The following is a 14,779-nucleotide window of genomic DNA, read 5'->3' on the forward strand; positions in this document are numbered from 1 at the left end:
TCAGAGTCAACGTTGAATCAACTTTTTACCCTATGAAAATGATCGACTTCATACTGAATTGAATTATAACGTATACAGTCAATTGTTTTCTGATAGAGTAAAAAGCTGATTTAACGACTCTGAGATTCATCCTGTATGTATAGATATACTTATTACATACATCTATGCTTATGCAATGAAAAACTTATATACGCAAAAGTATTTTACAATTTAAAACGTAAGGCAGATACCTTGCATTAATGTTTCTATGGTGTAAAGTGTATAGCTATTGCGTGTCCTGAGCGGCGATTCGGAATAGATTTTTCTGAGGCTGACAGGAGCTCGCGAAGGCCGCCAACGGAAGAGAAAAATCTAATAGACTATCGGAATCGAATTTGATCCCTTGTAAGAAACTAGCCCTTCTTCTTGCACGCGTTCGCGTTACGACACCATCGATACTGCCGCCCCATCGAGCCCGGAATGAAATCCAGTTCGCATTTGAATCAGTCGGTAACGCAATCCATTAGCTCCTAACAGCCAATACTTCGAGGACGCGCGGAAGGAAACGATCTCATGTAAGGGAAAAAGAAAGAGAAATAAAGTGCCATGGCGATGGCGCGACGGGAGCGTCGTAAATGATTAGTGTTGCCGATGAACGAATCCCATATAAAAAAGCGAAGATCTATAGCCTACCTATCTTTCCTTTGCCGATCCTGGCAAGCGCACGTCCTTCCTCCCTCTTCATAGAACTCTTTCGCCTAAGTAGGGTCATTTTGTTAGCGTCAAATTCTGAAAGCGGATTGCCCGATTTCTTTGCTGGAAGCAGCGAGCGCGAAACGCTGATCGGAATATTTCAATTACTTCAGACTTTTCATTCAAATATGTATTGTAATTTCTTTTTATCGCGTTAAACTTTCTTAAATACCCTTTCTTTTCTTTTTCAACTTTATTTTTTTATTTTCGCCTTGCATTTGATTAACAGACATCGTTCTTTTATTTAAAAAATGACACAATTAAAAAATATGACTTTTTTATTACCATGAATAAATCATATAAACATTATCCTAATAATAATCATTAAAAGTGATCTAAGTTAAAAAAATCATTAAAATCATCACAACTTAAAAAGGATGTTTTTTCAAACAAAATCATTAAAATTGTCATTCATAAAGCCTAGTTCTTTTAAGGGTTATAAAACAAAATGATATGAAACGACAATTGTGAGCATGTTAAGAATATATTTTTTTGCTGATGTTTATTTGATTAACATTAATTTTTTTGTCAAGTTAAAAAATAGTATTTTCTCTTCTCTGAGAAATTTAACTTTTTTAGTTATGTCACTTTTAAAGTAAGAGAGCGACATATAAATGCTTCCAAATTTGCAAGATATTTAAATAGTTTAAATATTCATTATCTATATCGAATGATCGAAGTAAACGTGATGTAGATATTCAGCGGTCGGTGCATTTTATTAAATAACAGTGACACACGATTTCAATATAGATACAAAGTGAAACGTTCTCGATCCGAGGGCGGTTACCGACTCGTTTCTGTTGTCGTCGGCATCGTCGTTAAAGGGGCGTCTTCGCACTATTCTCGCAATATCGTAGGTGCAAGTACGGTCGATGGTATTCCTATCTGTAAACGACTAGAGGCAGCGTTGTCGAGCGACGCCTCAGGCGCGACGAAGATATCGTGTTTAGAGCAAGATCCACGGCCGCGATAAGCCAAGGTACAATGCTTTGAATACCCATCCAGCATTGCGATAACATCTTAACGTTCTCTAAGAGTAAACGAAATTAAATTCGCTCGACTCTCCGTGAACGCGCAGAAACACTCGCGACATTAGACTGAACTCTCACGCGCGAATCTACCATCTACCTGCCTAAGTTCCACGACTGGATGCGAAAACGCGTATAACACAAGATCGATACGTTTCTTTCCCTTTCTCTTTCCGTATCGCCGAATTTCCCACCCTCCCGTAGACGTCGTCTCGCCCTTCGTCCTTTGCTTCACTCCAATGTTCTCTTTCGCGCCCTCACGATAAATGTGTTTCGTTTTTATCTCTCATATTTTCGAGTTTTACGTATTTTTAGCAAGTGAATTAAATACTTTTGGCGACCATGGATAAGTAAAATATAAATATAGTCTCAATTTGAAATTTTATAAGTTATGTGTGGCTAAGATCTTTAATGCTTTTTGAAGAAATCAAGAAATTATTCGACGTCTTTTCTTATGTTTAAATCATCCACAGATACGCATTTAACACGAAAATTAAATTAGAGGGTAATTAAAAATCTATATACTCTTAATTAAGAAGTATCAATTGTGATCTTTCCACAATTTTGGCAATCCCTGCGTGAGAAAATTGTAGACAAAAAAGGCGTTATTTTAAGGTATGCATTTGATTTTTCCATGAAGTCTCTAGTATTACGGACGCACTCTTCGGAGGGAATGACAATGGCGTCCCATGGGACAAAAAGCCTACCAGCTACGTAGAAAACTACCCCTCCTTTTTTGCCAGTGTCGTTGGCGTCGCGTCGTCTCGGCCTTTCTGATTGTTTCCTACGCGTTTCCTTCGCTTTCTCGATCCTGCTCAGTCTGGTATTCAGCTACCTGATCTCTAAACTCTCCTTGTGATTCAGTCAACTCTTTCCACCTCCGTAGACACGAACCAATAGGTGAGATGCGACTCAAAAAAATTTCTAAAATTCAATATTCCCGGCATTTTGCATAATTCATGAAAATTGAGCCTGAGGCTTTTTGGTAGAATCCCCATATATACGCACTATACATACATCTTTGTGCCTCAAAATCCTATCTTACATTACTCTTCTGTGTTACAAGTACTTATAAGTACTTAATATGTATATTATTATTTTTATGTTATTTTTTTAAATTAATAAAAAGTATATGCAAACATTTCTTTCAGTAATTGTACTTTAATATGATATATTAAAATATTATTTTGTATTTAATATTTTCAAGAAGTAAACGATTTTTTTATGGTACATTTTGGATATGTTTACAAAAATAATTATAAAGTATGATGTAGAACAGAAAATTTTATATTTATTGCTTATTACGATGATATCTTTTCATTGTAAAAATATATTACGGGAGTGTCCTTTGACATTGCGGCAGAACAATGAGAAGTAGCCGCATATTTCGTGCAGTACACAATGCTGTGCAGGCCTACAGGTCGAGAAACATGTAGCAAGGAGTTTAATCTAGAGAAATGCTGAATAATAGAGGAAAGTGGAACGGGACTCGCGATTGGCTTATACAATATTCAGTCTTGCTTTCCAGCCAAGTTCGCGTTCTAATTAAGTTCCCGGCGTTAAGCACCTTGTCAACCGTTTAACTTTGATCCCCTCTGTACTTGCAGATTCTTCCTCAAGTTCTTTCTCAAGTGTAACCAAAACTGCCTCAAGAACGCTGGCAATCCACGTGACATGAGACGGTTCCAGGTAAGTTGTCCGTGCTCATTCTGTTTATCAACCTTAAATATAAATTTGCACGATTAATGTTTAATGGAATCAATTTTGTTTATATACATTAAGAATTTTTGTCAAATTTTTAGAATTTAAAATATTTATTAAAAGAAAAAACGAATATACCCACATTAATCAGAATTTATGGATTTGTTCATATACAAAAACAATCTCATCTTCATAATGTAATTTATCTGATAATTCACACAGCGTGATTTACAGCTCTATTTGAGGTACAGTTAATCGCTTTCGGCTTTCCACTCACTTGATTCAAAGACGTTCCAGGTCGTGTCGCAATGCTGAAATACACACTACGCGAGACACTTCTGTCATTCAAGTCACGATTCGCGAAATTATAGGGGCGGACAGACGGAGACGAGGACGCCAAAATTCCGCCGCAACATCGCGTGACGCCTATCGTCGTAGAGAGCATCGTTCTTCGCGTAAAATTTCCGTATATTTGTAGAACTCTATTATTATTATTCCATATATTTGATTAAGAATCAAAATTATTTCCATAAACGAATATAAACGATAGTTCTGATTAGACTTTTCTTGACAATCGGCCAAAATTTTCATCAAATATACATAATTTAAAAGTAGCCACAATTAATACTTAGAGCAGCATAATTCTTGCATTTACCTCCACATTCGTTCATCTCTTATCCTATAACAGCCAGTCTTGCTTACAAAAACTTTATATTATCTGTACTTTTCCGGTTTTATTGCCAAAACAAAATTAAAAAATAAATAATTAACCTTACAAAGGTAAAAAAGATACGTCAAATATACAAATGCATTCAAAAATATACAATAAAAATAAAAAAGGTTATGTTTATTTAAAAGATAACTATCAAAAAATGAATAGAGGAGATCAATACAGTTAGCCAAAAATCAAGTCGAAAATCGTAGTCAAAGATCTCAACAGTTCGTCCTTTGCGTGAATCATCTCTTTTCGTATTATTATATTCGTTTTCTTCTTTTCGTCGGCACAACGACAAATAGAATTACTTCTCGTACTTTTGAATTTGTTTCTGAATTGCTTACTGCCGAAAGTTGCGAATTAAAATTTTAGTACAGTCAAAATCTCTCCCGCCATGGGGCAGTGTAGGTTATCGTCGTTTTACTTTAAGTTGGCGGTGATGTTACTCGCCGAGTAATATCGCCAGCACGCGAGAAAGTTGCGAAGTTGCGAAGGACAAAACTTTCGAGCATTTTCCAGCCGCTCGCTCGATTTTATAAACGTTCTTCCTGCTTTACCGCGAAAAATCTTTTCAACGCCCTGAAGCATGTGCGATGAACGGCATAAATACTTTAGCAAGTAATTTTGTTCAGCTTATTAAAAATCTCGTAAATAATTTATGCGTAAGTATTTTATGTTAACTGTAAGAAAAGATAGTCGTGTGCTTTAATACGACTTGCGCAATTATGTCGTTGTCAAACGACATACGTGCAAGTTACGAATTGCATGTCGTAGTATCTAGTGCAACAAATCGAATTGTGCATGCTCGTTCATAGAAGATATGATGAACTTGGCTCGGTGTATGACGCGCATGACGAGAGAAATGCAATATTATTCACAGTAGCGTCTTTCGCGTACTTTTCTACGTTCGTTCTGTTAAGTCAGTCGTAAACAGATATAAACATAAATTTTACGAAGGTATATAAAATATTTTAAATTATTAATTTCAAACATTTGTTGAATCATACATCACGTTATAGACCTTCATGTTTCTCAAATACTTTGCGACTTATCGTTTAATAAAATTTATGAAAATAATATTCATGTTTTTAAATATATAATAAGAATATAAAATTTTGTTTGATTGAATACATAAACGAGATAAAGAATAATTTTTTTATTATTATTTATAATTTCATTACGTTACTTTTCTAACATACAATACATCAATTATTACATTTCTAACTGTCTTATCTTTCACATTGAGTTCTCATTGATTCTTTAAAATCTTTGAAGTGAAATCTAATTCTAAAGAGTGACAAACAGTGACAAACAGTGAGTTGACTGAGGGTTGAAAAATAATCAATTTAATTGTCAATTTTTAAGAATGAGATTTCATTCTTGAGAGTTAGACCTCACTCTAAAATTTTAGAGAGTACCTGTCTCAATATCATTTTTCACATCGGCAAATTTCCATTTTGCCTAACAGGTGGTCATATCTACGCAAGTGGGAGTGGAAGGACCATTACTAGCGGTCTCGGACAATATGTTCGTCCATAACAACAGCAAGCACGGGCGCAGGGCGAAACGTTTGGACCCTAGTGATCCTAGCGAATACAATAGTAAGTATATGATTCATAAATACTATCAATTAATCAGTATCGTTAAAGAGATAATTTATGCGGGACAGAGCATCGATATCGTCTGCATATTTGAACGCGAAACTGACTGTATGAGCATTTACACGGATAATTCGATTTGCTCGTAAACACCAATTGGCCCGCCATGCAGTTTTTCGTTATTTAATTTTGCACTCAACTGCTATATTCCCCAATAATAATTGCAGTCAGCCTTCGCCGTGCTAACAAAGCACTCGCAGAAAATATGATAATTAATTAACGGACGATAATTAAAAAGCCCGGTGCGCACATTAAACGCCCTTATTTATTCAGCGCATCGATTTTTCACGGATGATATGATTCACACGCCGCGCCGTACTAAGCTTTCAACGGTTGTCGATCAAAATCGACTTCCCGAGCGATTCACGTTCGAGGCATTGCCATTCGAATGCTCGCGGCGTGTTGTTTCTCTCGTGCGGCACCCTTCCGGCGAGGGATGGGGTCAGTTTTCTTCGAGATCGGCGTAACGACTCGGGAGTCGGGAGCAGCCGTGGCGCAGCGGAATCGTAAGAGAGTTGTAGGAGGGCGCACCCGGTAGAATGGGATATATGGAGTCATAGGGCAATTCAGCAAAGTTTGGCGTCGGCCGCGCATACAAACGGCTGATATCGCGCGGCCACCCCCTCGACTGCTCGCTCCTCCCGCGCGCAGGCTTCTTCCTCCGTCTTTTCTTCCTACCTATGCCAAGACAAGATGTAAATCAATGGGATGCGGGGAAACGAAGAATCCACGCTCCGTTCCGCGCGCGCTCCTTGTTCCTCCGTCTTATTCTCCTCCACTCTGCTCGCTCGAATTTCGCCCGAGTGCCTGTCCCCCTACTTCTCACCGCGGATTCCAAGGCTCTCGTCTCCACCCGCCACCATGTCAGTTTCTTCTTTTTACCTGGTTGGCTGCCGCGTAGCGCAAAGACACAGAAAGAAAGAGAGTGGAATTGGCCCGCTTCCTCTCATCTCGATCTCTGCTTCTCTCATTCAGTTCCCTCCTCTGTCGTTCTCGCGCTCTCCTCCACCCCGTGGTTGCCGCGGTGCGTTGGTTTGTGAATGCTAAGTTTAAGCTATCTCGCGCCGCCCTCCTGGTGCCTCTGTGCGACGCCAATGAAGGTACCAACACATCCACTCTTTCCAAATCCCCCCGCGAGCTATCCCCCGAAACGCCGAAACGAGCATACCAATGAGACAGGAAACGCGAGAGAAAGGGGAAGAACGTAGGACGCCGGTATCTCGTGGATTTTGCTGTCATTGTGAACGAATTCTCCCAGTTGCTATACAAATCAAATCTTGATTGTCCATGAAATTTGAAACGCTTGCTTACAATCTATCTTCCCCGACACATCGTTTTATAACGCATTTCCGATTTGACAAAACATCGTTGCTGATTTCATTTTACGCTTTATGCGCTTTTACCTTCTTTTTTAAATTTAATTTATGACACGAGAGACAGACGATTGTAAATTTTGTAGAAACTTTAAACTCATTTTTCGTGTAACGGAAAAATATGAGAGACTGTTTCTGTTTTATACCGTATTAAAAAGTAATGAGCCAAAAATTCAATCATCGGAATTCAATGAAACGACATCGAAGAGTGTTCGCTGTTTCAACTAAATATTAGTGATACGATTATGCAACATCATTATACGGCTTACGCCGAGATAAAACCCGGTTTGTCTGGTAAATTTCTCGAGTCTTTACCACGGCGAATGAAGTTATCGCGCGATCTCACAGTGATCAAAGAGAATCGGGCCAAACGTGTCGGAGTACAACGGCTCTTCGACTTCGACGATAGTTCGGTGGCAAAAGAGGGGTTCGAGAGGGTTGGGAGTAACACCCCTTACCATTCAGTGGCGCGGAGGATTTTATTTATTCCGGGTTGGTACGCTTGTTCCTTGGCCTCCTCTACTGAATCCCTCTTTTCAACCCTCCACCTCTTTCTCTCCTCTCTCTCTCCCTCCCCCCTCTCTCTCTCTCTCTCTCCCCCTCCCCTCTTTTCACCCTCGCGGCGGCCCGCACCGCGCCGCTCGACAATTCTCTACCAGGATGGTTGCCAACACGGCCGGTCTCTTTAACGACTTTCTCGTACATTGAACGCAATAAATACCAATGTCCCATTGAGGAATACCCATTTGCGTAGGGACCACACTTGCAACTCTTTAACTCTCTTGTTGTGATTGTCACTTGTTGACTTTATTTTTTATCCGATGAATAAAATTGTTGACGGTGCACTCTTTCTGATTGTATACATAGTACAATTTTATAATAGAAGTTTCATTTCGGAATTTATATTCGAAGTATCTTATTCATTTCATGTATAATGCAATAATTATTTTATTATTAGCCTGTATAAAGCCAAAAATGAATAACCGTTGACTGTAAAGAAATAACCGTTAACAATATTAAAAAAAATATATTTTTAAATATGTCTAGACATAAACAATGTCGCGATCTTTCAAGCTGCCGAGATTTATCGATGTGACGGCACATAAGCACTCGAAGTGGAAAGTGTTTGAGCATCACTGAGAGCAATATACCATGATGTCAGCCACTCTGCCGTGGCTCCGCTTCGCCTAGGGTCGGTGCCGGGGATGGCTTGGCTTCGCCGGGGTACAAAATGATATCATTGGGTTATAAATTCCAAGCAGAGACACCGTCGGCCCGATCGCCCCCTCCCTTTCCTTCTTGTTACAACCCTTCTCCGAGCCTCTCCAACCCTCTTCCTCGTATTCTCTCTTTCTCTCACCGTCTCATTCTCTTTCTGCTCTGTTCTCCTTCATAGTTTCTCTTTCATTTTCCGCCTCTTTCTCACTTTCACGAGTCCCACGACCTCGAAAACTTGCCTGCCACGCCGGAAAATATATCTGCCACTCGGCCTCAACCGAATAAACAGAATATTCAGATAATTTTCCATATCCTATTTCTCCCCTCTCGTCAGTTGGGAGTTATTTTCAAGAATACCGCTTGGTTTTATCTAATTCTCAACTTATAATTTTTCATTTTGATATTCTTAATTTTTTTATTATGGAAGGATTGGATCGTTAATATTTGATCGTTAATACTCAACCTAATTAAGCCTTAAAGAAATTTTAGCGCCATGTAATTTCACACAAATTGTAAATCTAACTAAATGCAATAAAATTAAATGTTGAAAATATAGTAGTGTTTTTATGTTATATAAATTTAGGTTTATATCCGCCAATACCTCTCCAAACACCGTGCATAAAAGCGATATCGCCTAATGAAGGTTGGACGTCGGGTGGATCTACCGTCATAATCATCGGAGAAAATTTCTTCGATGGATTGCAAGTAGTTTTTGGATCAATGCTAGTTTGGAGCGAGGTCAGTAATTTATAATAATTCTGTTGTACGTAATAATATTAATTGTTGAAATATCTAAGTTTAATACAATAAATATAAAAATGTATTTGTTGTTTATATTACAGTTTATCACTCCACACGCGATCAAGGTGCAGGCACCGGCGCGACAAATACCTGGAGTCGTTGACGTTACGTTACATTACAAAAGCAAGCAATTCTGTAAAGGAGCACCTGGTAGATTTGTCTATGTTTGTAAGTATAAATAAGAAGGCCGGATACCTGTCTTTTGCAAAAAATCTACGCGAATAATAATTGTCGCGAAAAGAGTATGTCACTGTCCGATCACGCAGTAATAGCAAACGAACCTTTACTGAATTTTCCAGCGGTAAACGAACCTACGATCGACTACGGCTTCCAAAGGTTACAGAAACTCGTTCCGCGGCACCCCGGTGACCCTGAAAAGCTTCCGAAGGAGATAGTACTGAAGAGGGCGGCGGATCTAGCGGAAGCCATTTATAGTATGCCTAAGAGCGGAAACATGGGGATTGCGGGAGCACCAAGAAGTCCAGGTTCGGTGCATGCACCCGCACCCCCCACATCCAGTTCAGCAACAGCCTTTAATTCGTACACGGGGCAACTTGCAGTGACGGTGCAGGAAAATGGTAGCGCGGCAAAATGGACGGACGGTATGTACGACGGTATTTTTTTTATCAACAATACTTCTTTAAAATATCCTTTAAAAAAACACTCGTATCATTTTTATATTAGTATTAATATATATATATATTTATTATACAATTTATAATAGTAAAATACCTTACGATCTCTTCTCCATAGAGACTCGTACCAATCAAGACGCTGATGCTCCCTGAGTTAAATTTATTAGGCAACCACTCACGACTTGAAATACTGACGGGTTCGTCTGACGGGCAGGTTTCTATTTCTAGACGGTAGTTCCGTGACGACAGGAGCTGCTGCTGACGGTGGAGGCGGCGGCGGCGGCGGCGGTGGCGGCAGCGGTGGTAGCGTCGGAACCAACGTCGGCGGTAGCGCCGATGCCTATAGACAAAGCAGCAGCGCAAGTCCACGTGGTGTCGTAACCGGTGGTGGTTATTGCGGTAGTTCAGCCAGCACACCACACAGTCACAGTACTAACGGAAGTTATTCTGTCGCCAATCCGTATACCGGCAGTCCAACTCTCTACACCTCACGTAAGTCTCCTACGTTCTTTCTTTCTCTACCCCTGCAGACGATCCCACGTCTGTACAGTGCAATATCCGCAAAATCCAAATTATGCCGGGATGAAATAAAACTTCTTACATTAGATGACTTTTACAATTCGAATATAAAATCGATTAAAATGATAACAACGTAAATTAAATTGCAGTGCGACGAAAAAAATGCTATAAATGTTCAATAATGCAAATTAGTGCTAAGATTTAACATTCGTAAAATCATTATTTTTGTTCTATTTACATACGCTTTTAAACGTTGTTGTTGTTGTAATATATACTGTACACACTAGAAAAATGTTTTATAAATAAAAATTTTACTGTTACAACAAAAATTTTGTTAAAATGTACTGAACAAAAGTACAATTTTGTCTAAACTAAATTGATTGATTAGTATAAACAAATATTTTTGTTACTTACAAAGTAAAAAAGTGCATTTTATGCAGAAGCGACTAAATTCTTCGTTACATAATCAAAATATTTAGTTGCTGTTAAAAAATATCTTAACTAAACAGTTTTGCTGAAAGCATTGATCTTTGGCATAACTTGAAACGAAGAAACCTAACACTTATATACGTTCACATATCCAGCACGCATGGCATTTTTTTCTATTTAATATTATCATTCGATGCGCGCACTTATGATTTTCCTTTATGTGGAATTTTCGTTTTAGCGCACGAACAATACGGCATATTCTATACATCCGGGGACGGGAGTGCGTTCGCCCCCGTAGTACGACCACCGACCACCTCAGTCCCACCGCACTGGCCCACACAGCACCACCTCGCCACAGCCGCCCAGTAACCGCTAACCGTCCACCAACACCACCAACACCACCATCATCACCACCACCATCACCCTTCGCACTGTGATTAAAGAATTATGAGAGACGACATTTGAGAATGTACGTACACTTATTTACGATGCAATAGTAATCTCAATCTAATTATAAAAAATTGTCGACTTTTAAGTTAAATTTAAACTACTTTTTTCGTAACATCTCTTTTCATGCTACATACCTCTTTAAACTCAATAAATGGTCAATATTATAATTAATAGCTTCAGTTTCTTTAGCAAAAGTGACATATGTATTTTATAGCAAGAAAATTTGAATTTCTTGGAATAAAAGTGCTAATATGATACGTGTACGTGTATATCACAGCAATCGAAAAATGACTAGTATCTTTCCTTGCACATATTTTCTGAATTCATATCCGCGGAACTTTAACATAGATTATCCATTGTCCTACCTATTTATTCGCGCGAATTATCAGAAAGCTTCACGAATCCTCGCCGCCAATCACATACTTAACACAAGAATTAAGAGCTTTAACTGAACAGAATTATTAAAATGTTGAATAAATGGATTTCTGTACAATAATCCTGTAAAGGAAATAAAATTAACATATTTTGCTTTTAGATTATTTTTAATTATTTTATAGAGTTAACAATTATTTCTCTCTTTACTTCTCTCGTGAATATTCTTTATTTTAAAAAAGAAATAAATCTTTTTTTATTTAAATAATTTTATTATTATGAATATAAATTATGCTTTTTGTCGTTTATTTCTCACTTATTGATTGTATCATAGCATTACAGCAATAACGCACTAACGTATAACCGACAGTGGGTATGTTGCAGGACTAGGAGAGGTGGTTGGATCACCATTCAATATGAACCCATTTATGTTGCCCACCTGCAATCAAGGATACTCAGCCGCTGCCAGTCCGCTGCTTTCGTCAAATGGCAAATAGTGCTACGAGATGTAAGCTCCGACGAGAATGTCATGAACCATGACCTGCGCGGAGATGTTGTACGAGCGAAGTAACATATGCGACCGCCATCTGAATAATTATCCAGATGATCGCATAAATACTATCGGATAATTATATCGCATACGTACATTGCCTTCACGAATTCAAGTTACTTGCGGTTCTCTTTCTCTTCTGCTCCTTTTGTGATAAAAAGGAAAAAGAACCGCATGCGGCATCATCATTTTCGTCGGAGTTAAAGTTGACAATTTCGTATGAAATCAGGCAAATCAGTGCAAAAATCTAAGACAATTATCTTACAACGATCGTTAATGATCGTATTAGTTAAGAAACGATACATATCGAACAACGAGAAGGTGTTTTTTTATAAATATAACAGCTCGGTCAAAAGATGGCTCAGATGATTTAATAAAAAATATACTTGTAAAACGATGTTTTTTTTAATTTTATTTTATTTTATAATAGTTCTAATAATTTATATTTCATATTAAGTTTTTGTATAAATAATTTTGATCAATTTGTAGCTCTATTGGAAATGGTTATAAATTTTGATGTGATTATAATTTGCAGCATTTTCTGTTAAATTATTTTTTTATTATTTCATGTATGATTGAATTCGTTAATTACGTTTTATCAGTGTAAAAATTGCTTCGGAAAAAATTATGATAAATTATAAAAGCTATATTTTTCTTGTTATTATTTTTTAATAATGATACGCTTGCTGTATTTGATACTGTTGACAAGCAACATTTATTAATTTTAATTTTATATTTTAAACAAAATAAATTTAATGAATTGAGAGCCAATTGCATAAACTGAACGAGAAAGCTAGATGGTGTATCAAATATTTTATATCATTCAAACTCCAGAGGCTGATAAAGATCGAGAAAGAAATTGACACCACTCGACGGACATATCGCTTATTAATGAATAACAGATACCATAGTTTTAGAGAGCATTTTCGACTTCGAAATTTTAACTTCCTACCCCTACAATTTATGACTAACCAATATCGCCTCTAGTTAGCGTATGAGTAACGTAATTTGTAAAATACCTGTAAATATTGTTATGATGTACAAAAAGAAAACTATTTCCAGGAATCCAACGAAATGACATTGACGTCACTCTAGAGTGAAAATTATTATACATAGATGTAAATAAACGTAGGGTGTACGTAGCGTATCTGTATAATTGCGTTGGTGCCATCCAAGTTTTTAACGTGATCCCGATCAGGAATGCACGAGTTTACGTCTCCATTCGTGGATGAGAAATTGAATTTGTTGCAATCCGTTCCATTCTTCGCTTTAAAGCCAAATCTAGATAAATGACCAGTATCTGGCATCAAAATTAGACCAAAAACGTTAAAAAGTTGGATCAAACGCGATCTGTATAAAACGTATATAGTATATATAGTTGATTTGGATCGGTTGATAAGCCGGCCCGAAACAAATCTCATACAACTCACGAAAGTATACGAAGCATATACCGGATTCAAATTCCCAGTTAGTCCAAACTTTTGCAGCAGTTTTACGAACGTAGATCGTATCGTTTGTGAAAACGAAGATACCGTTAAAAGTTATTATTATGAAGAGTTCCTTTTTGCATATCGAGAGACTTGGTATGTACCTTTCTTCTAGGAAGTGCATTCTTCGTCCCGGAGCCAAGCGCTCTGTGATCTTGTGATGTTGATTATATATATATAAATATATATATGTATATTGATTGTACCTTGGTTCAATCACGTCACGTCATCTTTTACGAGACGCGTTGTTCTTGTACGCACGCGACGACACGGTACGCACACTTGCGCGTATAGACACACTCGTCAGTGTATATTGAAATAAATTAAACTTACTTTTTGAGAATTAAAAATCTTGATGATAGAAAAGTTTCCATGTTTTATTCTTTGCCCATATCATCTTTAATTTTAACAATAGCAGCTGTGTGCAACCTAATGTAAGTATTTTATCTTAATCTTACTTATAAATATTGTATTGTATTGTCTACATTCTTTGAAACTAGGGAATTTATACAAAAATTTTTTTTCAGAGATTATCATGACACATGTTTTTTAATTTTATAAAAAATTACAAATATTTAAATTAATAATGAAACTGTACACAATATTTAAATCAGTGGAATAGCAAACAGCAATAGTACGTCATAAAATAATTTACTTATTATTAACAATTTACTCTTATTATTGAAATTATTACAATTTTCTAATGGTTACTGCAAAAATAATAATTATAATATTATATTTCCTTGATAAGTATCACATATATTAGAAGATAATTCAGTGTCGTAAGATAAGAATCTCTCTGTGAAAGAAAGAACAGAAATTATTCTACATAATATGTTGATCATCAAACTCAGCTGGGAACCTATTTATCCCAGAGAAAGAAAAAGAGGGAGGGGAGGGGAGGGAAGAGAGAGAGAGAGAGAGAGAGAGAGAGAGAGAAAGAGAGCAGCCGGGATCAACAAATAGCGAAACAGGATCTGAAGGACCACTCCAGAGCGATTAGTTCACATGGTGTCCCATTACATCCACCGCCAAACGCGGGCGAATATGATGCATGTATTGTAAGGCTGTTTGTGTTATTAGATTTAGATTGGCTGGCACGTGGCAGGGG

General features: G+C 37.4%; 1 protein-coding gene across 1 annotated transcript in view; it reads left to right on the forward strand.

The window, feature by feature from the left end:
- The window catches only part of LOC108748275 (transcription factor collier), an 85,038-nt gene extending 72,848 nt beyond the window's left edge, over window positions 1-12,190 (forward strand). The window contains exons 7-13 of the mRNA XM_018486323.1: window positions 3,368-3,449; window positions 5,645-5,777; window positions 9,009-9,163; window positions 9,268-9,394; window positions 9,526-9,828; window positions 10,090-10,353; window positions 12,016-12,190. Coding sequence (XP_018341825.1) covers window positions 3,368-3,449; window positions 5,645-5,777; window positions 9,009-9,163; window positions 9,268-9,394; window positions 9,526-9,828; window positions 10,090-10,353; window positions 12,016-12,128 — 1,177 coding nt within the window. The 3' untranslated portion in view covers window positions 12,129-12,190. The remainder of the gene's footprint in view (window positions 1-3,367; window positions 3,450-5,644; window positions 5,778-9,008; window positions 9,164-9,267; window positions 9,395-9,525; window positions 9,829-10,089; window positions 10,354-12,015) is intronic.
- Window positions 12,191-14,779: the final 2,589 nt, after the last annotated feature.

The sequence above is a fragment of the Trachymyrmex septentrionalis genome, unplaced genomic scaffold (genome assembly GCF_001594115.1).
Source record: "Trachymyrmex septentrionalis isolate Tsep2-gDNA-1 unplaced genomic scaffold, Tsep1.0 scaffold22, whole genome shotgun sequence".
Classification (NCBI taxonomy): domain Eukaryota; kingdom Metazoa; phylum Arthropoda; class Insecta; order Hymenoptera; family Formicidae; genus Trachymyrmex; species Trachymyrmex septentrionalis.